Source organism: Tursiops truncatus, chromosome 7 (assembly GCF_011762595.2).
Source record: "Tursiops truncatus isolate mTurTru1 chromosome 7, mTurTru1.mat.Y, whole genome shotgun sequence".
Lineage (NCBI taxonomy): Eukaryota > Metazoa > Chordata > Mammalia > Artiodactyla > Delphinidae > Tursiops > Tursiops truncatus.
The window spans coordinates 9,337,243-9,365,130 of NC_047040.1; the positions used below are offsets into that span (position 1 = coordinate 9,337,243).

The following is a 27,888-nucleotide window of genomic DNA, read 5'->3' on the forward strand; positions in this document are numbered from 1 at the left end:
TATAGGAGAAATAAAAAGAAAATTATTCTCTGTAAAGAATTGTAGTCTAAGGACATTAATCTAAATCTCCCTGGAGTTAACATTTACCCCCCACCCCCCCTTTAACCTTAAAGCAATCTGCTTTCTCTTCAACAGGCGTTTTTTTCCCCCTTTTTAAAATGGGTTGACTTAAAATGCAGCAAACCTGATTAATGAAAGTGCTGAAAGAATTGGTTTCTATCATTAAATTTTTGTTTTAAGTTGGTGGTTAACCACACTTAAAAAGTTTTCTTAAAACAATATTCCTGACTTATAAGATATATCAGTGCCTTTGCACAGTTAGAACATAAACATCTGTTGATAGAATACATTTTTTCTGGTCCTCATAACTGTCTTGAATATCTACTCAATCTTCAGGTTTAGTTAAAAAGTTTAGTTAAAAGGTAAACTAGTAATTTCTTTTGGATCACAGGGCTTTGTGAACCCTAGAACTTCTTTTGGGACAGATACGTGATATTATCCCTGTTGGATTTATTGTTGCTTGCTTTAGAAAAAGTCATAGTGCTTAAATTCATTCAACATTTGGTATTGTGGAATTTAACAGTAAAATGTTTGTTAGTTCCTATGCAAACACTTTTGGTTTTCATTTTATTTTTATATTTTATGGACTATGAAGTGAGAAGCTGTCATTTGTTTAAAATAGAGAATAGGAAGATGTGGTGTAAGTAGTAAGGAAATCAGATTATCAGTGAGGTTTAGTAACTGCCTTAAAAAATGCACTCTGCTGTATTTAGGAGTCTTTTCATTCTTAACAGATGATGATTATTTATCTTTAAAATGTCAGTTGGTTTACAGTACCTCCCAATACCTGTTGGGGGAAGAGTCTGGCATATCACGCTTCGTTGGCATATTTGAAGGTTTAAAAGCAACACATTCAAGGTTTTCCTTTTTATACAATACTTTGGAAGAGAGGAAATATTTTCAGAGCAAAGTAGTTTTTTTTTTTTTTAGTGGCTTTATTGAGATATAATTCATATGCCAGGCAGTTCACCCATTTAAAGTGCATAATGTGTTTAATATTCTCAGAGTTGTGCAAGTATCACCACTATCTAACTACAGAACATTTTCATCACTCCAAAAAGAAACCGTTCCTCTGTTTGTTGGATTCTACAAACTTTTAGGTTAAGTTTTAGAATTGACAGTTCCATTGTGACGTAGTGTCTTCCTGTTGGTTAAAATCTTAACCAGTCCCCTGTCCCCAGCAATCTTGCCCTGTTGTGTAGATGGAAACTACCTGTTACTTGGCTTTCTCCTCCTAGGAGGGCTCATCCCTTTCGGCAGTTTTGACTTACTGTTTCTACTTAAAATTGTTGTTACTTGAATTTAAACATTCTGTTAACTGGAAGGTAATGCTTATTTGTTAACTGTGATGACTGTCACTTGAAGGCTGAATAGGAAATTGTTCTTGGAAGATGCCAAGTTCACTTCAGAACCAAACTCAGAGTGGTGTTTCTACTTGTCAGGGAGCAATTTACCAGTTCTTTTTGATATTCCACAGTTGTAGAAGTCCAACTAACAGGTAGAAATAAAATTTGTGATTGGATCTTACAAATTTCTATCCATGGAATATGGAATATTTTGGAATGTTTTGTTTTAAAAGACCTGTTAGCACATTCCACATTCTTATATTTGGTGTGCAGTTTGGTTGGAAGAGTTTAGGTGTGAGTTGTGTGTTTGGGGTGTCTTTTGTCATTTTAATTGTTAGGGTGTTGTCAGGCTTTCCTCTCAGACCCATCTCCAGCTGTTTGCTGTTCATTTGTTCATTCATTCATGCTCCTAGGGTTTTCTGAAGCAGTTTCTCTGTGTGGAACACCCCTTTTGCATTCCATTCCTAACAGCTCCCTTCTGTCCTGGGCACATAACTTTTTATCCATAACAGTTTTCATATTTCCACCCCTGGGAGGTTTTTGGCTCCCTGAGGGCTTGGGTTGCTCTTGTGTAACAGTACTTAAGGTAGTAATCTATCATCTTTTTTTTTTTTTAACATCTTTATTAGAGTATAATTGCTTTACAATGGTGTTTAGTTTCTGCTTTATAACAAAGTGAATCAGTGATACATATGTTCCCATATCTCTTCCCTCTTGCGTCTCCCTCCCTCCCTCCCTCCCACCCTCCAGGCGGTCACAAAGCACTGAGCTGATCTCCCTGTGCTATGTGGCTGCTTCCCACTAGCTATCTACCTTACATTTGGTAGTGTATATATGTCCATGCCTCTCTCTCGCTTTGTCACAGCTTACCCTTCCCCCTCCCGATATCCTCAAGTCCATTCTCTAGTAGGTCTGTGTCTTTATTCCTGTCTTACCCCTAGGTTCTTCAGGACTTTTTTTTTTCTTAAATTCCATATATATGTGTTAGCGTAAGTAAGGCCAGAAACTATCAAACTCTTAGAGGAAAACATAGGCAGAACACTCTATGACATAAATCACAGCAAGATCCTTTTTGACCCACCTCCTAGAGAAATGGAAATAAAAACAAAAATAAACAAATGGGACCTAATGAAACTTAAAAGCTTTTGCACAGCAAAGGAAACCATAAACAAGATGAAAAGACAACCCTCAGAATGGGAGAAAATATTTGCAAATGAAGCAAATGACAAAGGATTAATCTCCAAAATTTATAAGCAGCTCATGCAGCTCAATAACAAAAAAACAAACAACCCAATCCAAAAATGGGCAGAAGACCTAAATAGACATTTCTCCAAAGAAGATATACAGACTGCCAACAAAGACATGAAAGAATGCTCAACATCATTAACCATTAGAGAAATGCATATCATCTTTTACTCTAGTTGTTTGTTAACAGTTTGGTCTTCCATTGTTCTGAGCCTCTCAGAGTCCCTTTAAATCTTGCATGCATCCTACCAAAGTCCCCAACCTGCTCACCTCTGAGTTGTCTTTAAAAGAAGGCCAGGGCTAGCTGATGTCTCAGCACAGCACATGATGGAATCTTCCGGAACCCCTTTGGCACTTCTGGTTTATTCTTGTTGGTTTTTGTGAATTTTTTTTTCCCCCACAGAAGAAACTTAACTGTCCTGTTTTACATCCTACAGGTGTGACAGTACTTTCTCTTTCTACCTCTCCCTCTAGTTTATTTTGGTTATTTTTCTATTTGTGAGTGAGAAATGATTGAGCATAGAAATTTGGTGGCTCTGGTTTTGTTCAGTTCTTTCTCTTGTCTAATACAAGGTTCATCTTCGTATTTTTCTTCTTTTTAAAGTTTAATAAAGGATGGGAAAAGAGTTACCAAATTTTATGATTTCTTGATATTGATTTTAATCTATTCAGTAGTGCTGTTTGGTACAGTTTTTAGAGTGGAACCTTATTTTAGTGATACTGAATGTGTTATCACTTAAAAATGTTGATTTTTAAACATTTATATAACATACTACAAATGGAAAGTTATAAACTGGGTTTGGTGGGTATGAATTTATCCTTTTAAAGGACAGTGTAATAGAAAATTGGTGCAAGAGTCAAGAGACTGCTAATCTGATTTTAAGCTTAGATACTTGAGCCTAGATGAATTTACTTTGAGCCTCTCTTCTGTTAAATATGAGTAACTTTTTTCTTTCTATAATGCTGGGGTTGTTAGGATTTAAGAGAGAGACCCATATCAGAAGAATACAAAGTATTTGTATAGAACACAAATATACAAAGACTTAATAGTTTTGTCTTTGTTATTGGAGGAAATATTGAATCTCCACACACGAGTCAGGTTTTAAAGAGCAGCAGTGCCACAAATTTGGAGCATAAAAAATAAAGTAGGATGTAAAAACATGCAGACTTTGAACACGTTTGAGATCGATTACCCATTTGTGTCTAATGAAATCTTTAAGGATGAAAACAGGCAGCTGGGTCTTAGGAACAAAGAACTGAAACCAACAATTCAGATACCTGTTATCTTTACTGTGGTATGTCTGCTTTATTTCTCTCTCTCTCAAGACTGTTTCCTAATGTGACTGTGTTAAGGATAGCCATTATCTTTACACTTAACAACCAAGGTACCCAAAGAGTCTTGGGGAGTGACTCTGGTTGATCCGTCATAGGTCATTTGCAGAGTATAAACCCTAGTTAACCTGTGGTCGGTGTTGTAGGATATGGGAATTTGTCACCTAGTATGTGACAGCTTCCATAGGCTCTATGGGATACAGTGGATAGAAGAGGCAGATGGTTATATATATTACAAACGGTTGTCTAATACAAGTAGTTTGTTTTCTTTTCATGCTAAGTTTTTATTTCAGTGTTATGCAAGTGCATAATTATAAATATTTGTTCAGTATAACAGTTGTGACATCCATAGAGAATTTCTTAGAGAAAACAAGACTGCAAACACTTAATTGTACTTCCAGCATCCAGTGAAATGTCTTAATTTTGCAAAGTGCTATAGAGCTCTTTGGAGTTGTTATGTGCAGAAACTTTGAGAAATTTAACGCAAGAAGATTTTGTAAAATGTGAATAGGCAAGATTTCAGGTGAACTTCGTGGGGGCAAGTGCAAGGTAATGAATTAGGGGAAAATCAGTCACAGCTGTGCTGATGGGTAGGGAACTCTGGGTTAATTGCCATTTGGACGTCAAAAGTATTTACATAGATGCTCTAGAAGTGTGCTTACTTTCCAACAATGGGATTTTTTTTTTTAGTTATCTTTTTTTGTTATTGACTCCTTTTTTTTCCCCTTGACCTGACAACCCCTTTATTTTGATTTGATTTTTTATTTATAAAATACATTTGAATATTTATATTCATTTTTTTATATTCTATTTATTCTGATTCTCCATTGAGGCTTTATAGTCTGCCTTTGTGCATCATTATTTTTTTTAAATTTTTATTGAAATATAGTTAATTTACTGATTTCTATTCATTGTGGTTAGAGAATGTGCTCGGTATGATTTCAGTTCTTTGAATTTGCTGATTTACTTTATGAGGTCCAGAATATGAATAGTTTCTGTCAGTATTCTGTGTGCTTGAAAAGAATATGTATTTGCAGTTGTCCATTAATTCTGTTGATAACAGTGTTATTCGAGTTATCTGTATCCTTGCTTATTTTTTGGTTTGTCTTGTTGATATCAGAGAGAGAGGTGTTTTAAAATTCAGTCCGGATTAGTGTGTTTTAAAATTTTTGTTTTAAGGTTTTAAAAACTGATTAAGAATTGCTATCTTCCTGAATTGAACCTTTTATCATTATGAAGGTACCCTTTTTACCTCCAAATAATGTCTTTTTAAAAATTTATAAAGTCAAATTTTTTGATACTAATATAACTACACCAGTTTTCTTTTGTCTAATGTTTGCATGATACTTTTCCGTCTTCTTCCTTTCTGTATCCTTGTGTTTAGATCTGTCTCTTGTAGTTGAAATGCTTTAAAAATCCAGTTTAATAATCTTAACTAGAGAGTGAGTTTTTACCATTTTATTTTTTTAATTTGTTGCTTTCATTTGAATTAATTATTTTTAATAGAGGTGTGATTCTAGTTTTTGGTTATTTTAGAAACTAAAACAGTATATCTAACAAGGTCTGTAATTAACTGGTGCCTTTACTTCTTATGGAAAAGGCAAAGATTTAGAATAGTAACTCAGTTTACCAAGCTTCTCTTGACTTTAAAAATAGCTATTTTACTTTAATCAGTTTTTAAAACCTAACTGGATGGTATAATTTTATAGAGTTGATGTTCATTTACATTTATCTGTGTTTGTCACCTTTATTTCTTCTTATATCTCAATACTGTGTTTGGCATTGCTTTCATTTTATCGCTGGTGGGAAAACTCTTACCAGTTTTTATGGGACACAAACTTCATTCTTAAAAGATAATTTCATTTGGTGTAGAATTCTCGATTGACACCTGTCTTTAGTGTGCTGAAGAAACTCTAATTCCACTGTTTTCTGGCTTCTGTTGTTTCTGTCAAGAGGTCCACTAACAGTCTGTCAAAAAGTAAACACCTCTCCCGCCTCTTAGGCTTTAAGGTTTTCTCTATTTTTGCTACTTTGTGGTTTCACTAAGACGTGTCTAGATGTAAATGTCTTTTTATTTATCTTGTTTAGGATCATTTGGGCCCCTTGAATTTATGGGTTGGTCTCTTTCACTAGTTCCAGAAAATTCCCAGCCATTAAATGTTTAAATCTGCCTCTGCCTTGTTTTCACTCTTGTACTTCTGAAATTCTGATTAAACATATGTCTGATCTTCTCCCTTTGTCCTCTGTATATCTTCTTCATTTTTAACCTTTCGGCCTTTCTGTGCTGCAGTCTGCATAATTTCTTCTGCTCTGTCTTATGCTTTGCTAACTTCTTTGTCTGATATGCTGCCAGACCTGTTTATTAAGCTTTATTTTTCATATTAGAAGTTCTGTTTGGTTCTTTTTCAAATCTGTCACTTTAATATTGTTTCCTTCAGCTTTTGCAAGTTTGTCCTTTCTAACTTTAAACATAGGGAACATTTATCTGTCGGACAGTTCTAATATCTGAAATATGTGTGACCGTTTCTCTTGTTTTTCCAAGTTCTTATTCATGGTGCCTTGTTTACTTATGTGCTGTCTTTAGTTTATTTGTAGAGTTTTCCTGAGGCCTGGAATAAAGGTGCCTTTATCCAGAGAAGATGTATTTTACTTCTGTCAAGTATTTAATCATTGAAGCGTTCAGACCTTGCTACCCAAGGTGTAGTCTTCTGACTGGCAAGGGAGCTTGTTAGAAATGAATTACCTCAGGTCTCATATCTGTATTTTAATAAGAATCTGTATTTTTAAACAAGATGCATAGGTGATTCTTAGACATACTAAATATTGAGCAGCACTGCACTGAGATTCATAAGATTTGAGTTACGCTGGCTTGAAGTTTCTTGGGTCTTCCAGATTATTCAGAATGTTACAAATCTTGACCAAACATGTACAGATTTTTAGATTTTAACTTCATGAATTGATAAAGATTAAAAAAAAGTTTGGAATAAAATTAAGTTCTTGAGTATTTTGGGTTTGGAGAGTGGAGTGGGAAGAGCTTCAAGCAAAAGTGACCAACATCACTTGTCGTTAGGGAAATCTAAGTCCGAACAACAATGAAATACCACTACATACCCATCAGAAGGGCTAAAATGTGAAAAACTGAGAGCACCATGTTTTGGCACAGTTATGGAGCAACTGGAACTTTTATACTTACTGTTAGGATTGTAAGATAGTATAGCTGATTTGGAGAAAGGTCTGGTGATTTCTTTAAAACTTAATCATAATCTTCCTGATGATCTGATTCTTCTCTTGGTATTTACTCAAGACAAATAAAAGCACATGACCATAGAAAGACTTGTAGACGGATGCTTGTACCAGCTTTATTCATGATGGCCAAAACCTAGAAACCATCCAGTGTCCATCAGTAGAAGAATGGATAAGCAATGTGATGCAATCATACAGTGGAATACTACTTAGCGATAAGAATGTACACACCGAACCACATGAATGACTCACGTATCATTGCTGAGTCAAACAAGTTTTATACGAAAGAGTACATGTACTATGGTTCCACTTATAAGAAGTTGTAGAACAAGTAAAACTAATCTCTGAGAAAACTCAGAACAGTGGTTTTAGAGTTGGGAGGAGAAGTACAGGGGTTGGCTGGGAGGAGCACAAGGAAGTTTTCTTGGGTGCCATTCTATGTCTTGATAAGGAATTAGGTTGCACAGGTGTGTGCATCTGTCAAAACTCAATGAATTTTATACTTAAGATTTGTGCATTTCACTGTATGTAAACTTAACTGAAAACATGAAACAAAATTTGAACACTTATTAACAATACACACAAAGTGTAATGATGTCTGTAAGCTTACTTTGAAATGCATCAAAAAATATGTTGGCTCTTTGGCCAGGCACTGTTACTGGTAAAAGCTAGGTGATGGAATATGGGTATTTATCGAACAGCTCTCAAATTTTTTTCTATTTTGAAATTTTTCATCATAAACTTAGGAAGGTGGTAAGAAGTAAAGGAATTAAGATGGAAAGTTCAGGAGGGGACTGAATTTGTACAATTATCCTGTTCTACAAATTTTGTTCAAATTTGTGCCCATTTTAAGAATGGTAACTGTGGTCTTATTGATTTGATTGTGGTTTTTTACTTATCTTTTTATTTAATCACATTATTTAGCTGAAAACATTGTGTTTTAGGCTAGAAAATTTGAGAAACATTGGTCCTTATCTCTGTTAGTATGCCAAAGACCCTTCGTAGCTCATCTTTATTGCTCTCTGTATCCACTTATATGTACACATAAGTGAAAGATCCACGGCTCAGTGTGGGAGAAAAACTTTTGTTAATATACCTTAATTTATGGGTCCACCTGGGTATTTGACTTTGTTTTCAGCGTATTCCATGTTTACATTATGTCTTAGCAATACTGGGTGAAATGTTTAAGGCACTCTTAGTCAGTACTTAAGATTTAGCCGAAGGCCTGAAGCTTTAAGTGGAGATGTTTTGTCTTTTGCCAGAATAGAGTGGTATAATAGCTGCTTAGCACCATGGCAAAGAGTTAGGTGAAGTGTTGAATTGATTCTGCATCCTCTGAAGTTCACTGTTAAGTGGTTGTATCCCGTATTATCGGAAGACTGTGCCTGACTTCTTGTAAGTATGAGGAAGGAATTCTTCTACACTCAGGAGCTCTGAAAACAGAACCAGTGGAAGATGGATAGGGTCATTGTGGCCACTTCTCAAGTGGGTGGGGGGTAGGGTTTTTCTTTTGCATCTTCACCTCTGAAAGGTATAATGTTTTCGTTGATAATCTCACACTGTGTTAGAGTTGGGAGACAAGGAATTTAAAGGATGAATTAATGAAATGTAGGTTGACACATTTAGGTCAAGGATGATTTGCTCTATATCCAGAAGCTTAATTTTTCTTATTTCTAATAAAGGTGAAATCTCTATGGGCATATTTTTTTTAAAAAAGCCAGTGGTGATGATTCTTTGAAAGCAAACAAAAGCAACAGTTCCTTCTTTCCAAAGATAATTACAGCATATAATTGAGTGCTTATTCTTTTTATAAAAGACTTTTATTATGGGATATTTCAAACATACACAAAAATAGAATAGTATAAAGAACCTCAGGATACCCAACACCCAGCTATGACACCATCAACTCATGGCCACTATTTTTCACCCATACTTTTACCCCTACCCCAATTATTTGGAAGCAGATTTTAGTTGTTATATGATCTGTAAATATTTCAGACTGCTTCTCTAAAAATTAAGAACTCTTTTTAAAGACATAAGCTAGTACCCTAGTACCCTGATCGTATAATAAAAAATAGACAGTTCCTTAACATTTGTAACTGTCGAGTCAGTGTTCATATTTTCCATACTTTTGTTTCTTTGATATCTTTTAAAACTGAATATGTAGGTTCTGTCTTCCTTTTTTCCACCTGTAACTTGCTTACTATATTGTCTAAGTGTTTCCGTTAATTTTCACAACTTAATGAAATATACTTATCTTCCTTTTATAGTTGAGGAAACTAAGGCTTTGATAGATTAAGACATTCCTCTAAGTTAACATGGTTTCTGGTGGAGCCAGATTTTGAACTGACTCAAGACCTAGGTACTCTTTACCACTTCTTCTCTTCTTTACTGTAGACATTTAGGTAATATTTTTTCAGAACATTTTTTCCTATGCATATACAAACAAATATCAATATTCCCCCCTTCTTTATTATCCTTCAGGTCTCAGCTTAAGATATCTCTTCAGAGAGGTATCACCTGGTGAGTCAACCTCAAGTAGCTTTTTTCTTCCCCCTTCCTTATTCTCTATACTTCCTGTTTTTCTCCTATTCCATCTTTCATAGCACTTACCACAATGCAAAAAGCTTGATTATTTTGTGTCTTTCCAGTTGAGCATAAGCTTCATCAAGGCAAAGATTATGCCTGTTGATGCCTGTCAAATAGGCTCCTAAATATTTGTTGAAGAAATTAACAGTGTTCTGCGTTTCCTATCAGTGTAGTATTTACAAATCTACCTCTGTTTTTAAGGACCTCTAAGCATGCCATAGAATTGCTACAGTGTGCTTATTTAACCATTTCCCAACTAAGAACTTTTGGATCTTCAGTTTTTTTCCTCTGTGACATACTGCAGCAAGCATCTTGATTACATATATGCTTGCAGACTTGTGCAAGTGTTTCTTTAGGTTAGCTTCCTGGAAGATTCCTGGAAGTGGGATTGTGGATTCTAAGGACATTAGTGGCAGTTTTAAATTATGGGATATGGGGAGTCTTGTACAGTTTGCATAGGATTAGGTGATATGTAATGATAGCAGAAAAAGTGTAACTGTGTCAGCTCTTAAACCTAGCTGATAATTAGAATAGTGCAAGGGGCTTTTGAATAATAGTTTGATTTTTCCTTACCCGCGTCCTGATAGGGCCCTGAAATCTGTATTAAAAACTTAATTTGGGGAATAACAACTTTTATATTTTTCCTGGCTATAGGTTTGTACATGTTTTGGCTCAGTATAGAGGCAATCATTAGCACCTACTTATTTTTGGTAAAAATGCTACTATTTATAGAAATGTAAGGAACTGGTCATTAGAGTATGACATTCTAAATGTGGGTGTTTTTTTTTAACCTTTGAAAAATATTTTCTGAGACTTTCTGAATTTAGACACAATCCCTATGACATACATGATCTTAAACAAAAATTTGGCACTGTACATTGTTCACCTTGCATTAAAGTAATGGTCTGTATCTTTTCTCCCCAACTTTGAGTTACATTTCATTGCTTTCTTTCTCTTGAGCCTTACCACAAACTTAGTCATATCTGTGGCTGAAAATTCTCCAGATTCTATCACTGATAATGACAAGCTACATACCTGTTGTTTCCAAGAGTTTGTGCCAATCTGTGATGATCACAATGTTGAAATAATTTTTGTTGCAAGGCAGGCATTCTTTCTAATACAAGCTATGTTAAAGAGATTAACCTCTGTGATTTCATTATTATGGTGGAGTACACAGCAGTGACAAGAACATGTATTGAAGAATATTCTGAAAGTATTACCTTATGTGTGTCCGTATGCTCTAAAGGTCATTTACCAAACATAAATTGCTTTTGTCCATAGGGAGCACCTTGGTGTAATCTGCAGGATACCTTGTATTTTATTTTCAATAACAGTGATTCTTACCCAGCAGGCATCTCTCTGTCCCTTGGTGGAGAGAGGCATTTACAAATCATTCTCTCCTCCCTCCCTCAATAGTTCTTCCCTTTTGATAATCACTGTGTCTGATAGTGGTGTTCCTAGATCTTTACTTAAAAGTACTCTGTTTAGGAAAAGTGAAAATGAATGTTAGGTTAGGGTCTTATAAAAATAGAGCTGAACCAGATTTTAGAGACTATCAGTTCAGTAACCTTTCCCGTTTGTCTGTTCATTCCTGGCTAGGTAGAGAGGAATATCTTTAAGAGGATGTACTAAAAATGCTAGTGTAAGCTGACCTTCAGCCCCGACTGACTGGCGAATTATGGTAGCCAACAGACTTGGACCTGTTAAAACTGGACCTGTGAGCAATCTTGGGCATATGGACTAAAAGTTGCTGACTAGTTTATAATCCTGGAGACTTTAAGAAGAAGAAAAAATAGTCTTCTAAATGTAATTAGTAGTCTGAAGGATTATATAAGCTGTATGAGTTAAGATAGGATTTATATTAGGGATTTGAGTTGCTCTGAATCTTAGAAGTGGCTGGGCTGGGCTATATCTGTGATAAATTGATTGATGATTATATTACAGTGTTGTACAAAAGAAACTTTTGGTGCAAAAGTTTGTATGTCATTCTCTATAGACTGTTTTAGGCAGTTAAGAACTCCATTTTCTTGGAAACAGGATTTGTATTACAAAATTAGTTTGTTTTTTTTTTGAAGATGAACATGTGCCTGGGATATAGAAACCTGTGAAAATACTCTGTTTCTCCCGTTTTTAGTAATGAGATCACATAATTTTTAAAAATGAAAATGAGAAAAGAATGTTCTAAAAATGGCTAATATTTTGAGTTATTTTTTCTGGTTACTTTTACCTACTAAGTATCATCTATAGAGTTAAAATTACAACATGCATAATTGTTTAAAGAATTTATTGTGTAGGGAAATAGTACATGATTCAAAATGTAAAAGGCCTTATAGGGTCCTATTCTAACAAGGTAGCTGATTTAGATAGTTTTTTTTTTAATGTATTCTCTATTGATAATATTTATGCCAATGATAATTACAAATGTAGTAATATATATGTTGACATAACATATTCTGTGCCCAGTATTCTGTGCCTGCTGTTTTGCTTAACAAAACCTTGACAATAGTTCCATTTTTAGTGTATATAGCATTTTCCTTCTAATTGTGGCAGAGATAAACAACTCTTAAAGTTGTCTTCTTCCTGTTTTATAACTTACTTTTACAATTATGCAATAGTATTATTTTTTTCTTCTGTTTCTTTTATTAACCATGGCCTCCCTTTTAGTACCCTTCAGGTGGTTTTTGTTTCAGAACATCTTTCCACCATTTTGAATTGCTTCCTCTGCCTGGTAGAATTCTCAGTTTTGATTTTGGTTATTTTCTCCCTTTGATCAGAGCAGATCATTTTGGTGGAGAGCCATTGCAGTACCTTTTGCTTGGTGGCTTAGTGATTGTTTGCCCAGCTGATCTTAATTTTGGAGTTGCTCTTTCTCTTCCCTGCTTCTCTCCTCCAGTTTAGGCTGTTCTTTGTCTTGGTTAATCAGGGCACTGTTCAATACAAACACGCCACTGCCTCCTTTTTTAGGTGCCTCACCTCCCTTGCGGTTCTGGCCTGGGAAGCTGGCTCCCAGGAGGGGGTACTTTTGATCTTTTGTTGCCCTTGCTCCACAGTTTAGTTTTTTCAACGAAAGGGTCATTGATAGGAACCTTTAAGATCATCTTCTTACCTTTTATTTTTTTTTTATTTTTTAAGCTCTGGTCTTTACCTCTTCCCTGTTTTTGGTACAGATTTTATTGTATCTGGCAAATTTTCTTCTGTGAGTTAGCGTGTAGCCAACTTTTCTCTAGTTTCATTTTACGTGGAGATTTCGTCCGAATTTTTAAAGCATTTATTCATTTTTCTTTATTTCAGGGAGGAAATCAAGAAAAAGAGTCATTACCCTGCTATCTCCTATTTCTATTCTTGTAATAATATCTGGGTTAAATTTTAAAATCTTTTGAATCAAGTGTGCTTAGACTCAAGGAGTATTGGAGTCTATTATGTGTAATTAATGTATTAACAGAGACAATTGTGAATCTTAATTTTTGCTGAACAAGAAAATGGACATTTCTAAGAGAGCTATAGCATGAATTGTATGGCTTAATACTCAAAAAATGTAGTCTTTGTGAAAATGATGCCAAAATTAATCTCATTGACTCTTGCCAGGTGACAGTAAGGCAGATTCTCAAGGCCTATTACAATCATGAAACGTGGATGCTGGCATCAGTTTGTGTGCCCAGTGTTGAATTTTGTTGTTCAGTGTTGGGTGATACTTGATCTTTCAAGTTTTTCAAGTGTTTGCTGCAAGCACTTCAGTTATTTGCACTTCGTAAATGAAGGCATAGTATAGAAATTATTCAGAGTTTGGACTCTGGAGGGTCAATTGTGTTCTATTTCCATCTCTCTAAATGGATTAGCTGTCAACAAATCAATAAACAGAAAGTGGTTAAATTCATGTTTAGAATGGCATAGTGGAAAGTATACCTTGCACTGGCATTCTGGAGAGCTGGACTGTGTGTGTGTTAGGTGTGTCCCTAAATAGATGTATGCTCCGCTGCAGTTCACTCTGGATGAGAATTTCCTCTTACATAAACGAGAAAATTACATCAGGTGTGGGCTGCCACTTATGTTTATGGTTTCTACTCTCAGTAGGTTCTTCATGCCGCTCTGTAGTCCTCTTTGCCCATAGTCATCCCCTTTCCCTGTTCTGTATTAGGTAACTCTTTGAAATCTCCATTCTCCCTTACTGGTCTCATACCTTAAAATCACAGGTTCTGTTAAGCTAGGTATGCACATCCTGGCTGCCATTTGTCATCTCGTGCCTTTGAGATTGATGTGATATGCTTTTCCTCTGCTCTAAGGCTTATGCTCTTAATTCTTTCTTTTTCTCCTGTAGGACCTCATTAGTAAACTATACCTTATTCCCAGCCTTTTTCTTTCAGTAATTTTCTTTACATATATAAATATGCCCAAGACTTATTTTTTTAAAAAAGGAAAAATAGGAAAATCACGAACACTCCTGCACACACAGCCTTTGTCAGTCCTGCTTCCCCTTACCTCGTTGGCTATTTTCTCTTCTGTGTCTTCTTTGTAGCCTAGCCTTTGCTCAAGAAAGTTAGTCTTTACTGTCTACCTAACTTAACCACACCCTCTCCTCCCCCACCATTTCTAGAAGCAGCTCTCACAGATTTCTTAATCTGATGGACATGTTGCAGTTTCGTGTGTCTGCCCTTTCTGTGACATTTGAACTCTTCCTATCCATTTTTTTATTCATTCCTGTCTTCAGTACTACCATCCTGATTTTTTCCCCTCATACTTTTTGTTTTGTTTTTTTGTATACCTTCATCGTTTATTCCCTGTACTTCTGATGAGTCCCTGATTCTCCTCAACTAGATTCTTTCTTTTCTGTTTTCCTTAGATTTTAGTCTTTCCCAAAGTTCCACCCTGGGCTTGTTCTTCTCTTTATGCTGCGTGCTTTTCCTAGAGAAAATGAAATCTCATTGATTATCTTGGTTTCATCTATCTCTTGCCTGCTGATAATTTCTTCCATGTGCATATTCAGTTACCTACTTAATTCTAGATCTTTATTTGCATCTGCATAGTGGAACTCTTTATCTACAAAGCCTACAAACTCATTTGACATGTTTAACACTGTATTTTTCTACCCCATGTGTACCATTTGGTAACGTTACTACCATCTGTTTTTTAAAATTTTCTAAAGTTAAAAGCATAACTTAGAACTATTGAGTAAACACATAGTAAAGATTTATTTAACTCACTAATTAATTAAGGGAACCTGTTAGGATAAGCTGATTCATATAGCATTTGAGGAACTGGATATTTATAGGCAATTTAATAAAGAACTTTAGATGGTAATGTCCCATTGGGCAGAAAACTGCAGTCTTTGGGATTACGTCTACTGGTACTGTTGTTTGTATTTCTTCTACATACACATCCGCAAGATAACATGTAAATTCATTGTCTGAAACCCTAATTAATAGGAAATAGCAAATTAATGCTTCTGTCTTCTAGAAAAATTAAATAGTTCCTAGCTGAGCCTGTTAAATAGTGTTTCATATGGCATTGAAAGGGTATGCAGTCATCTTCTTTCTTTATATGTTTTAAATAACTTTTCTTAACCCTTGTCATCAGAGTAAGAAACTTGACATTTTAATGTCCCCATTCATATATATGCTGAAGTTTGAGAAACACAATCCTAGACATTTTTTTTTTTTCCTCCTCATGGTATAGATTTTATTGTCTAAATGTTTACTGATTCCTGTCTCTTCATTCACTTTCCATTGTTATCGGACCCTCATCCACCCTTAAGTCTGTTTGGTAACTTAATAGTTGGTCTGCTTATCTGTAGGTCTTAAACCCCAAGTTTTTAGCTTTAGGCCCTTCATGATACAGTTCAGACTTATTTCTTAGGTCCATGTTCTTCCCAGATTTTTTTTTTTAAATAAATCTGTTTTTTTATTTTTGGCTGCGTTGGGTCTTCACAGGTGCGGGCTTTCTCTAGGTGCGGCGAGTGGGGGCTACTCTTCTTTGCGGTGCGCAGGCTTCTCATTGTGGTTGTTTCTCTTGTTGCGGAGCACGGGCTGTAGGCACGCAGGCTACAGTAGTTGCAGCACGCGGGCTCAGTAGCTGTGGCTCACAGGTTTTAGAACGCAGGCTCAGTAGTTGTGGCGCGCGGGCTTAGTTGCTCCGTGCGGCTTAGTTGCTCCGCGGCATGTGGGATCTTCCCGGACCAGGGCTCGAACTCGTGTCCCCTGCATTGGCAGGCGGATTCTTAACCACTGTGCCACCAGGGAAGTCCTCTAACCTTTTAAACTGGACCTTTTCAACCTGCTGAGGATGAAATTAAGTTACCCTTTTTTTGTTGTTTTTATTTACAGTATTACCTTTGATACTACTTCTCATATCATTTAGCGTGTTTTATGATTATTACTCATTTTATGATTATTACTCATTTAAGGATTGTTCCTTGATTATCTCAAGGAAATATAAAAGGATTAGGACCTTCTAGATATCCCTCCTAGCTTGCAGTGTCATGTTCTCTTAGTGTTTTGACTTTTTAAAAAAGGGAAACGTAGAATTATTTTTTCTTCATTTGTTCAGTCATATAGTATAGTCATAAAGAGCGTGGACTTTAGGTCAAACCTGTGTTTGAGTGCTGGCCTTGTAACAGCAGCCTTAGGGTTATTACAACCTACTGTGTGCCACAGTTTCTCTAAAGGAAGGTTATTTCTTGTCCTACCAATTTTGTAAGGTTGTGAAAATTAAACGAAGAGGCACTTTGCCAGGGACATGGTAAGCACAAAATAAACATTACCCATAATCATTTTTATTTTAATATTCACTTTAAAACCTGTATTTTTGCCAGCAAATGTTCTTTTCTAGTGTTACAAAAAATATAATTTGGAAAATATAATTTGGAAATACTATTTTTACATGTTGCACAGCATCCCAACATGACATTGGAATGGTTTCAATGCCCCTAAATTGAATTAAATGCCTGAGACCCCATTCTCAGATAACCTAGCTCTTTCCCCTGTACTCAGTGGCTCTTACTTTTATTTTTTCTCTTCAGAACTTTTCTGATTAACTGGAAGAAAGACAATACATTTCTGTCCATTTCCCTAATGCAGACTAATGTTTAGCTTTCTAAACTAATGCTTTGTTCATTAAAGGTTCATGAACCAGGTTGCACTGTTGTATAACAGATACAACTACTAAGAGTTTGACATTTGACTTGTAACTATACTATACATGCTAACTAGTGTTTTTTTTGTTTTTGTTTTTTTCACCTCCTTCCTAAATCAAGTGAAATATAAACTGTCCTAAATGGTTTTATAGAATTTTGGGGGTCATTTTTTTCCTCCCTAATTCCTTTCCTTTCAAGATGTTGGACTTGATGTAGACTTGATGACCCCCCCCTTCTTCCCCAGATTCACCAGTCATTTAATTGTGCTAATAGGCACTCATTAAATGACTGCTGTATGTGTCAGGCACCATTCCAAGAGCCTTAATATATGTTGTCTGTAGTACCCAAACCCTAAATTAATAGTGTTATCTCTAGTTTAATGGAGAAACAGATGAAGGTGTAAAGTATTGTATATGTCTCATTTTTATTAAGTAGCAGAGCCAGGATTTAGTCTAGTGTGGGGATATAGAGCAGTAAGCTCCTTGTGAGCAGGGATTGTTTTATTTTCCTCTATATCTCAATCCCTTGCTCTTAGGGAAGCTTAAAGGATATTCATTCCCATTTTAAAGACAGTCGTGTTTGAAGTCCTTGCCATTTTTACTTAAGCAAGAATGACTCCTGGTATAAGCAAGAGTGACTTGCATTCCATTTCATTGTAGAGTTGTTTAATACTGCCCCTGGTACGTTTAACTTCCTGTCCTTTCTCCTAAGATGTAGTCATATCCTTTTTTGATCTGGTGTATGCAGTTGTTTACATCTGCTATTGCTTGCAGCCTGCAGGTCTGAATGCTGTTACTTGTTGCATGCAGGCAACTTAATTTTGTAACACTTCAGTTTCCTTGTTTGTAAAGTAGGAATAGTAAACAACATGGTTAGTAAAGGCCCATTGGCACACTTAAATTTTGCTTATTAGAATAAACATATGAATAAAGTGTTATGGAAATTGTGTTTACTACTGTTGCTATTAAACTCCAGTTTTACAGTCTGAAGCCAAACCAAGTCTCTTTGGAGGACCACATCTAAATAGAAGGCATAAGAAATTGGCGGGAGCGGGGCGGGGGGGACACAATGATAAATAAGATTCCCATTAAATGTCACTTCTGAAAACTTGCTACAGATACTGCGTTGGGATGTTAGATTTTTAGAAAAATGTTATCTTTACTGTGAAAATAATGCAACTTTCCTTCAGTTTTTAGAGTTGCCTATCAAATAATAGATAATAGAAATGTATTAGCTTGGTTTGGGACTGTTCATGACTGCTCTTGGTCACTAAATTGGAGATATGTTCTCCAGTCTATCCAGCTTCCTTCATGTGAAAAAAACTTTGCACAAATGATAACCTTTGTTTTCATTTCATACTTTTGGCCATTTGACTGGGAAGAATCCTAAAGTTAATTTTTTTCCCTAGCCTTAACCTCTCTTTTCTGATTCTGAGTTGAGAAATTAAAGGAAAAATCAATTTCCAGAATGTTTGCAGTTGAAGTTTCCTAGAAAGAATGTCCTTCTTATAAAACTTTGAAAATGAATTTTAAAATGTAGATTAGTATGCATTTCTTTTTTTCCCGAAGAAATTCTGTTTGCCTGAAGAGGTAAATACGTTTTCACATAAAATTCATATGCCATTTAACCTGATCAGTGAGCAAGTTTGTTGATGCTTAGAGCTGTTAACAAAGTTATCATGAGTTTGTTTTCAGGGCAAGTAGTTTTTTTAATTGAGGTATAATTGACATCCACCATCATATTAGTTTCAGGTGCACAACAGTGATTTGATATTTGTATATATTGCAAAATGATCAGTAACACTAAGTCTGGTTAACATCTGTCACCATACATACAGAATTTTTTTTTTAAGATCTGTTTTCGTAGCAACTTTCAAACATGCAATACAGTAGTATTAACTTTTAATCTCCATGCTGTACATTACATCCCCATAGTAATAAGACTTATTTATTTTACAACTGGAAGTTTGTACCTTTTGACTTGCTTTACCCATTTGACCCACCCCCTATCCTGCCTCTGGTAACTGTTAGTCTGTTCTGTGAGTTCGCTTTCAGTCTTGAACGTGTCAGTGTTTCTGTGCTTTTTCCATTGAATTCAGAGTCATATATGCCATCTCTTTTATTTCAGTGCTTTAGGAATTAACGTCAACGGTTTCATGTGAAAAATATCGGTGATTGTTTCCACTGAAACGAAGGCATATATCCATGGTTAGAAGAGTAGTATATTTCAGGACTTGATAGGGTTATTAATAGACTGGACTTAAACCTTCTAGTTTCAACATTGTAAGATACCTATTAAGATGGAATCTTTGAGTTCATATTCATTTCAGTTTATCAAAACAATTTATAGTAATGTAGTTTTTTATTATTAAAACACATACAAGTGAGTTTTTATAACTCACTTGTATGTTTTAAAATTTAATTAATAAAATATGGTAGGTATACTAATTGGTGAAGACAGCATGGAATATTCACATAACAAGAAGGAAATCATTGCATGGTGATTTTTAGGCTCTTATCTGGAGTCAAAAGAAGAGTTAAATTTTGTGAATTTGAGGTAATGGTGATCTCTGGAGGTGATAGGTCTTCTCCATATCAGGGTTCAGAGGACGAGTTCCTTATCAGATGACTTTGAACTTGCTTCATTTGGAATTGTCTGTAATGTAAGGGCTTGAACTTGATCACCTCCAAGGGTCCCTTCTGTCTCTGGATTTGTTGACACCGGGCAGGGGCGTTGGGGGGAGATCCTATGTGTATTATATGTGACTCTTATATTTACTTGTGGGCAATTCAAACTCCAAAGTTTTACGGAGTCCGGCCATGTTCCTTAAAGTTCAATTTATGCTTTAAAAGCAGGTAGCACTTTGATAAATAAGTGTCTTCTTATTTGCCACTTTTCCTCTCAAATTCCAAGAATTATCCATGAACCACCTGGTGCTGGTTGACAAGCTCCGAAGGTGTTGGGAGCATTATTAAGGTTACTTTGCTAGCTATAGGTCAAATTAACTAGTGTGACTTATATTCATTTGAATCACTTAAGACCCTATGACATACCGTAGGCATTTAATAGCAGGAAGTGGGCAGGTGAGATCTCCTAACCCTGTTTTTTTAATTTTTATATAAATTTATTTAATTTATTTATTTTTGGCTGCTTTGGGTTTCCGTTGTTGCGAGCGGGCTTTCTCTAGGGGCTTTCTCTAGTTGCAGTGAGCGGGAGCTACTCTTCGTTGGGGTGGGCGGGCTTCTCATTGTGGTGGCTTCTCTTTTTGCGGAGCACGGGCTCTAGGCGCATGGGCTTAAGTAGTTGTGGCTCGCGGGCTCTAGAGCACAGGCTCAGTAGTTGTGATGCACGGGCTTAGTTGCTCCACGGCATGTGGGATCTTCCCAGACCAGGGCTCAAACCCGTGTCCCCTGCATTGGCAGGAGGATTCTTTTTTTTTTTTTGGTTTTTTGGCCTCGAGGCATGTGGGATCTTAGCTCCCTGACCAGGGATCGAACCCGCGCCCCCTGCATTGGAAGGCAGAGGCTTAACCACTGGACCGCCAGGGAAGTCCCCTGGCAGGAGGATTCTTAACCACTGCACCACTAGGGAAGCCCAGATCTCCTAACCCTGTTTAATAATAGTATTCTTTGCTTTTTAAAGTGAAAGGAACAGTATCATGCTATTCTCTTGTGTCCATACTGTTTAGCGTCCAAGCAAGATGGCATTGAGATGGTGTTTGAAGTAGTAAAACTTGTTGGATGAATTCTGAAATAGATTGGTCTTTTTATTTAGTTCTTGAATGGGATACAATTGTTCTTTAGACCAGTACAACCAGGAGAGCCCTTTCAAAATGTATGTCCAATTTCTGCATCCACAGAATCAGAATCTCTGAGGGTAGAGGTCAGGCATTCATTTTTTGACAAAGCTTCTCAGGTGATTGTGATGCTCACCCTTAATTAAGAACACTGTGTTTTCTTTGTAGCAAAATTCACTTTTTTTTTTTTTTTTTTTTGCGGTACGCGGGCCCCTCACTATTGTGGCCTCTCTCGTCGCGGAGCACAGGCTCCAGACGCGCAGGCTCAGCGGCCGTGGCTCACAGGCCCAGCCGCTCCGCGGCATGTGGGATCTTCCCGGACCGGGGCACGAACCTGTGTCCCCTGCATCGGCAGGCGGTCTCTCAACCACTGCACCACCAGGGAAGCCCCAAAATTCACTTTTGAAACGATATTGCTAGAAGTTTAAAACTCATGTTGACCCGTAGGTTTTATGGCAGTTTCTGCCAACATAATTTTATCACAAGTATTTTTTTATTCTGAATAAATGTTTATAGTAATAATAATAGTTGGTGTGTACTGAGCCCTTGCAATGTGATAGGCACTGTGTTAAGTGGTTTGTATGGATCTTCTCATTTAATGCTCACAGCTACTCTATAGGATAAGTTCTTTATCCCCATTCGATAGAGTGAAGCACAGAGGACTTTATGTACGAGGTCATACATTTTGTTGGTATTGGAGTTAAGATTTGAACTCAGTGAGAGGCCATTTAACTCCAGAGCCCAGCATTTGTAATCCAGTGACCTACCTTACTGCTTTCAAAGGATAAGTAACAAAAATGACTCCTTTTGTTTCAGACTTCAGACCCCCAGTCCTCTTTCTCAAAGTTAGTCAGTACCATCTGCAGGGGATACGTTTCAAGCTCCCCAGTGATGCCTGAAACCGTGGATAATACCAAATCCTGTATATACTATGTTTTTTCATATACTAATTGGTGGGGAGCGTATATAGTAGATACATTGGGCAGAGGGATGATTCACATCCTGAGCGGGACAGAGGGATGGCATGAGATTTCACCAGCTACAAGGAATGTTGTACAATTTAAAACTTACAAATTATTTATTTTTGGAATTTTCAATTTAGTATTTTTGTACCAGGATTGATCAGGTAGGTAACTGAAACCATCGAAAGCGAAACTGGTGATAAGGCGCGTGGGGGGCGGGTTGTTAACAGTGTCTGTTGTATGAATTTATTGCCACCAATTTTTTTTTTTTTTTTTTTTTTTGCGGTACGTGGGCCTCTCACTGTTGTGGCCTCTCCCGTTGTGGAGCACAGGCTCCGGACGCGCAGGCTCAGCGGCCATGGCTCACGGGCCTAGCTGCTCCCCGGCATGTGGGATCTTCCTGGACCGGGGCACGAACCCGCGTCCCCTGCATCGGCAGGCGGACTCTCAACCACTGCGCCACCAGGGAAGCCCTTGCCACCAATTTTTAACGAGCAAATACTATATAAAGATACGTATGCAAACCTTTTAAATATATATGTACACATAGATGGGGATTATACCGTTTTTCCCCAAGCATATCTTGGAGAGATCTTTCTTTCCATCAGTACATGTAAACTGAACCTTCCTCTTTCTCTTTTAATGTTTATATAGTATTTCCTCTTTTTTTCTTTCTAAAATTGAGAGTAATTATATTAGTAATTTGAACTTTCTGACTGAAGTTTATTTGGTATATTAATTGGTGATGTGGGCAAGTGTGACAGAAAGAAACAGTCCTTTTCTACTGAATTGGGTCAACATGTAACTCAAAAGAAAACCCAGTTTCCTGTTACATTGCATGGAATCTCTTAAAATCCAATAATAGATTTAGTTATGGTTAATTTACATTCTTTTTGGCACAAGTTTCTGTAATGTCATATGATCGTTCCTTCTGTTCCCTCCCCAATCAATAGAAGTAATTAAAGAACTCTACCTGGAATTTGACTGGAGGCTTAAGAAAAATTGTGTCAGATTTGATTTATAAAAATCGCAATTCTTTCTTTCTGTGATAGTAATATTGACCTGTTTTGTCAGTTAAACTCATTTTCTTTGAGTGTCAGCATTTTTTCCTGTATAACAGTTTCTTACAGAAAGATAAAAAGTTCAAATTAATTAATAACTGTGTTTTGAACTAAATTGTTAAGCTTATGAATGATGTTCACCATTTCTTGTTGCTAACATCTCCATGAGGTAGATAATATACTTTACAGAAGAGGTAAACAAAATCTAGAGGTCAAGTTTCTTGTCCAGAGTCACAGCCAGCACAGCTGATGTTGAAATCCAGGAGATCTAGGACCATTTCTCAATTTACTGTCCTTGAGCTGCTTTTTCCTTGTTTCTCCATTAAGATGATATAGTTTTACCATTTCCTTTGTATTCATTATTTCATTTGTTCACAGCAGTGCTGTGAAGTAAGCATGGTATATGTTGCTTGTTGCTTTTATTCTGTGCCTGAGGAATCTGAGGCTAGAGGTTATGGTTTGTACAAAGGCAGACTCCTTTAGTTAGTTACCCGTTCTATCACAGGACTTGAGCCAAGGTGTTCTGACTTTAGGTGCAATGCCCTTTACCATGTAGTACTAGATGTGGAAACAGATTTCTACTTGTGCTCTGTTTTTTTGAATTGGGGATTTCTTGAGCGTTCCATGAGAAATCTAAGTTAATTCTGTGTGCGGGATTCTGGACCTCATGCCTTGAATTTGATATATTCCTGACACTTTATAACACATTAATCAGCCAGACTTCACAGTTTAATAAGACACTGCAGCATTGGTGAAGGCTGTACGATCAAATTGTTTGCATAACATTTCCCCTTCATCTTTGGTGCCCCTCATTTGTTTCTGGTGTTGTACTATGTATAGTTGACATTTTATTTTTTCTCCTTTTTTTCCCCCTTTTAGTGAATGGTAGTGTCTAGAAAGGGTATGTCCCTTCAAGAGAGAGGTGCCAATGTCCAACCGGCCTAATAACAATCCAGGGGGGTCACTGCGACGTTCACAGAGGAACACTGCCGGGGCCCAACCACAAGACGACTCGATAGGAGGAAGGTATGTATTTAATGGTAATTAAATGATAATTTAAATGGTAATTTCAACCCTTTGTGATCCCTTCCTTTATGTATGTTGTGACTTGGTTTATTTACCTTATTGAAAGGAAGCTTCTTTGTTTTAAGATCTTGAGTTTTGATAGCTAGCTTTTTGAGTTTTTTCCCCGTCTTACTTTTTGACAACACATGGACACTGACAGGCTGGCAAGTCTGTCTGACTTGTGTTAGCGCATCAATTCTCAGCGTGTGGTGTTGAGCTGATCTTTTTAGTTGGAGTCGTTGCATAGGAGGTAGTGTGAACAATCGATACATTCTCTTGAATGCAAGATTTCGTGTCTGATTTAGCTAAGAACTGTCATTTTATGCATAAAATACTCAGAATTACTTGAGCCTAATTTTTAGTCCATGGACTAATCATGGTTAGATTATAATAGATTATGGCTAAACTCTAATAAGATTGCCTGATGCAACATTTTGAGATATTACCATGTATATTGTCTACTAAATTATAAAAAAAATGGTAAATGTCAAATGTAAAGAAGATATTGCAATACTTCTTGTTCATGTCAGGTGATTTAATTGGTTAAACGTTTGGACTTTGGACTAGGACAGCTTCGTGTGCAATTTCTGCCTCTGCCTTTAAATAGCTATGTGTCCTTTGTTATATCTTTCAGGAAACCTCAATTTTTTAGTCCACACAGTGGGGGTATCTGTTTCATAGGGTTACTAGTTAACTTCAGTATTGTTAACATGTTAAACTGAGAGCAGTGCTTAGTACAGAGTTCTGTTGTAGATTTTTTTGCTTTTTTACATTTAGATTGTTCTTTGGGAGCAGCTACACTTAACTTTATTTATGCTGTTGATTAGAAAAATCACTCCCCATTATAAAAATGTTACATATTTTACAGAATTTGGAAAATATAGAAAAGTATGAAGAAAAGCATCACAGTTTCACAGTCCACTTGTAGTCACTGTTAACACTGGCCTATTCCTCCTTAGTTGCTCTTTTTTTTTAAGGCATGTATGTGTGTATACATGTGCACGCATGTGCACCTAAGTTACGCACACCTTTTGAACAATTACAGTTTTGTACATATTAATCCTCAGGTTATATTTAGACCCTTGCATATGATTGACAAACATTTTGCACTGTCACACAGTATATTACTTCTAAATCCACAGTGACGTTTCAGCACCATTATCTTTTCTACACGTCAGTGATAATGTTGTAAAATTATTTAAATGTTTTATTATATTATGTATTTAACAATATGAGTGGAAAACAAATGGACATTTATACTAGTATAATACTAGTTATAAACTAGTATAATACTAGTTATTAAAATGCATTGGCTTAAAAGTTGTAATCAGGATGGAACTCAGTCAGATTTGTAGAATGGCAGATGTTTCCCTGAAGTTCATGTGCTTTAAGACAATCTATGATATGCTCAGTTGTGAAGGAAAATAATAAAATTTCAAAGCGTGTTTCGAATGGAGAAACACGCCAAAGAATATAAAGCAAGGTATAATTAGAGTTTTTATAGCTTTAATCTCTCCTCCCTTTCAGTAATGTGGCCCCATTTCAGCTTTCATGATTTCAACTTTTACATGTCTTTAAAAAACATTTCCCCACAAAAATAGTACACAAAAGAGGGCCTATTCACTTTTTTAAAACCTAGTATCATATGTGTTGTTTCCTGTGTCTTTAAAAATTGTTTAAAAACAGGACTTTTAAAGTCTTCATGTTCAATTGTGTGTAGTTAATACCATAATTTAGTAATAACTTTGAATATATAGATTTTCCCTATTTTTATGTGGATAAGTATAATTATGATCAGGGCATAGAAATTTAGAACTTTAGCCAAAAAGTCTTATCAGTTTGGCTAAGAATGCAAATTAGAAGATATTTGCACATCTGAATTTCATTTTGCCATTTTAGACAGCTTGATTCTTTTGTTTGTGATACAGTCTCAGAGCTGGAAGGGACCTTTTCATCAAACCCCAGACTGATTTTTGAAGCCCCAGTAGAGTGTGCTATGCTAACAATTATCTAACCTCTGAGAAACCTCTCCAGTCATTTTGGGGAGTGAGTGGATTGGGGTTAATTGGGAGAGAGCAATTACAACTGTATTTTTATTCTTTTAATCTAACTTCTGTTGCTTAGCTTTCCTATAAGTAAAGCGCTGTTATTGTGGCTTTTGTTTCCAAAAAATAGTGGCTTTGGTCTTGTGAATGTATTCATAGTGATACAGTGATTCAAATAGTGGTAATAAATAACAGCACCTACTACGACAGCACTGGTGGAGTATTTTTAGTTAAGCCACTTTTTATACATATTCTTTCAATTTGAGACTCACAGAAACTCTGTGTGCTAAGTACGTAGCCCCTGTTTTCTAAATGCCGTAGCTTGCTCAGCTTTACGTGGCTGGTATGTAGAGTCAGGACTTGATTCCTGACCTCTTGACTTGCAAGTCGGTGATTCCTTTCATTGTGCCAAACTGTTTTTACTGCACAAACCACTTGATCCAAATGATGAAGAAGGACTTAGAGGAGGGTATGAAGTACTTAGAATTGAAGAGTATTAACTCATTCAGTTTAGAATTTAAGGAGCAGTTTTTCCCTCCTAGAATTTTTTAATTCATTCATTTTGCTTCACTCTGTTTCCTCCCGAACTTGAGTTAAGTTGTCTTCTATATGTAGCTTCCTTCCTGTGACCACTCCTGCCCTTTTCCTAAATCAAGCTCACTTTTTTTTTTTTAAAGAAGAAAAGTTTTAGTTCACCCTTAAGATAAAAGAAAGTTGGATATTTGGGATATATTTATTTTCTCCTTATTATTCCCTCTATTCTTTTTCACCTATCCTTCATCTCTGTCCATAATTGAGCTAGATTATCTTCCTCCTCTTCTATTGTTTTTCTCTTTTCCTTTCTTCCATAATTTTTTGGGCTATCGTTGCTTTGTTCCTCTCTTTTCTGTTCTCCTTTTCTTCTTTAGGAAATCACTCACCTCCACTGCTTGTCTGTGGGCTCGCTCTCAGGGATACTACCTAGTCTTTCCCACTTCTAGCACAGGTATTTGTAGGCTCTCCCTCCCTCTTTGCCATGCAGTAGCATTTTCATTGTATCATGTGCTTTTTCTTGTTTTTCTCAAATGTCAGCGGTGGGATTGAATTCAATATTATAGCAACTTTGGTTGACACTACTGTAGTGGAGGTTTCTTCTACATTGTTTTTGTTATAAAAACACAGCATGTTGAGAAAAGAAAATTGGGATGCTTCAGGAAAATAAAAGAATTAAGATAAATTCAATCCATCCACCGAAAGATAATGATGGTTAGTATTTCTACTCCATGATTTTCCTTGATATGAAAGCCCATAATATAAATTAGGGCCTCTAGTCCCATTCCCCCCCCCACCCCAGTTTTTTTCTGTGAAATATGTTACTGCTGTGCCTATCCCATTTGAGTATTATTCTGATTTTATCAAGTCAAATTCCTGAAATGGGTTCATAGGACCTAAGGATATGAATATTTTGAAGACTTTTAACAGAATGCTAAATTGTGTTTCAGAAACATTGAACCACTTTATCTTTTTTCCTTTTTTGATTAAACCAATTTATACTCCTACTAATACTTTGTGAGAATGCCTATTCCGCCAAATCATAGTACAGCACACCATTTTTTTTTTTTTTTTTTTTTTTGCGGTACGTGGACCTCTCACTGTTGTGGCCTCTCCTGTTGCGGAGCACAGGCTCCGGACGCGCAGGCTCAGCGGCCGTGGCTCACGGGCCCAGCTGCTCCGCGACATGTGGGATCTTCCCGGACTGGGGCACGAACCCGTGTCCCCTGCATCGGCAGGTGGACTCTCAACCACTGCGCCACCAGGGAAGCCCCAGCACACCATTTTTAATCAGAGTTTGTGGAAAAAAGGGTACCTTTGGTTAAAGTTACCATTTCTTTGGTTACTTTAGAGTTGAAGATCTTCCCCACATATTGGCCGTTTTAATTTATTTTATGAGTTGTCTATTAGTGTCCTTTGTTTTAATTTTGGAGATACTTGCTCTTTTATTAGAACGCTTTATGGGAAGGGTATCAACCTACTGACAT

The 27,888-nt window shown here is 36.4% G+C and overlaps 1 protein-coding gene across 17 annotated transcripts in view; it reads left to right on the forward strand.

Moving 5' to 3' along the window:
- Positions 1-27,888, forward strand: part of TRIP12 (thyroid hormone receptor interactor 12) — a 150,631-nt gene that overhangs the window by 18,258 nt on the left and 104,485 nt on the right. For all 17 annotated transcript variants that reach the window (XM_073807168.1, XM_033859590.2, XM_073807173.1 and 14 more), the window contains exon 2: positions 23,640-23,786. In XM_073807168.1, coding sequence (XP_073663269.1) covers positions 23,689-23,786 — 98 coding nt within the window. In that variant the 5' untranslated portion in view covers positions 23,640-23,688. The remainder of the gene's footprint in view (positions 1-23,639; positions 23,787-27,888) is intronic.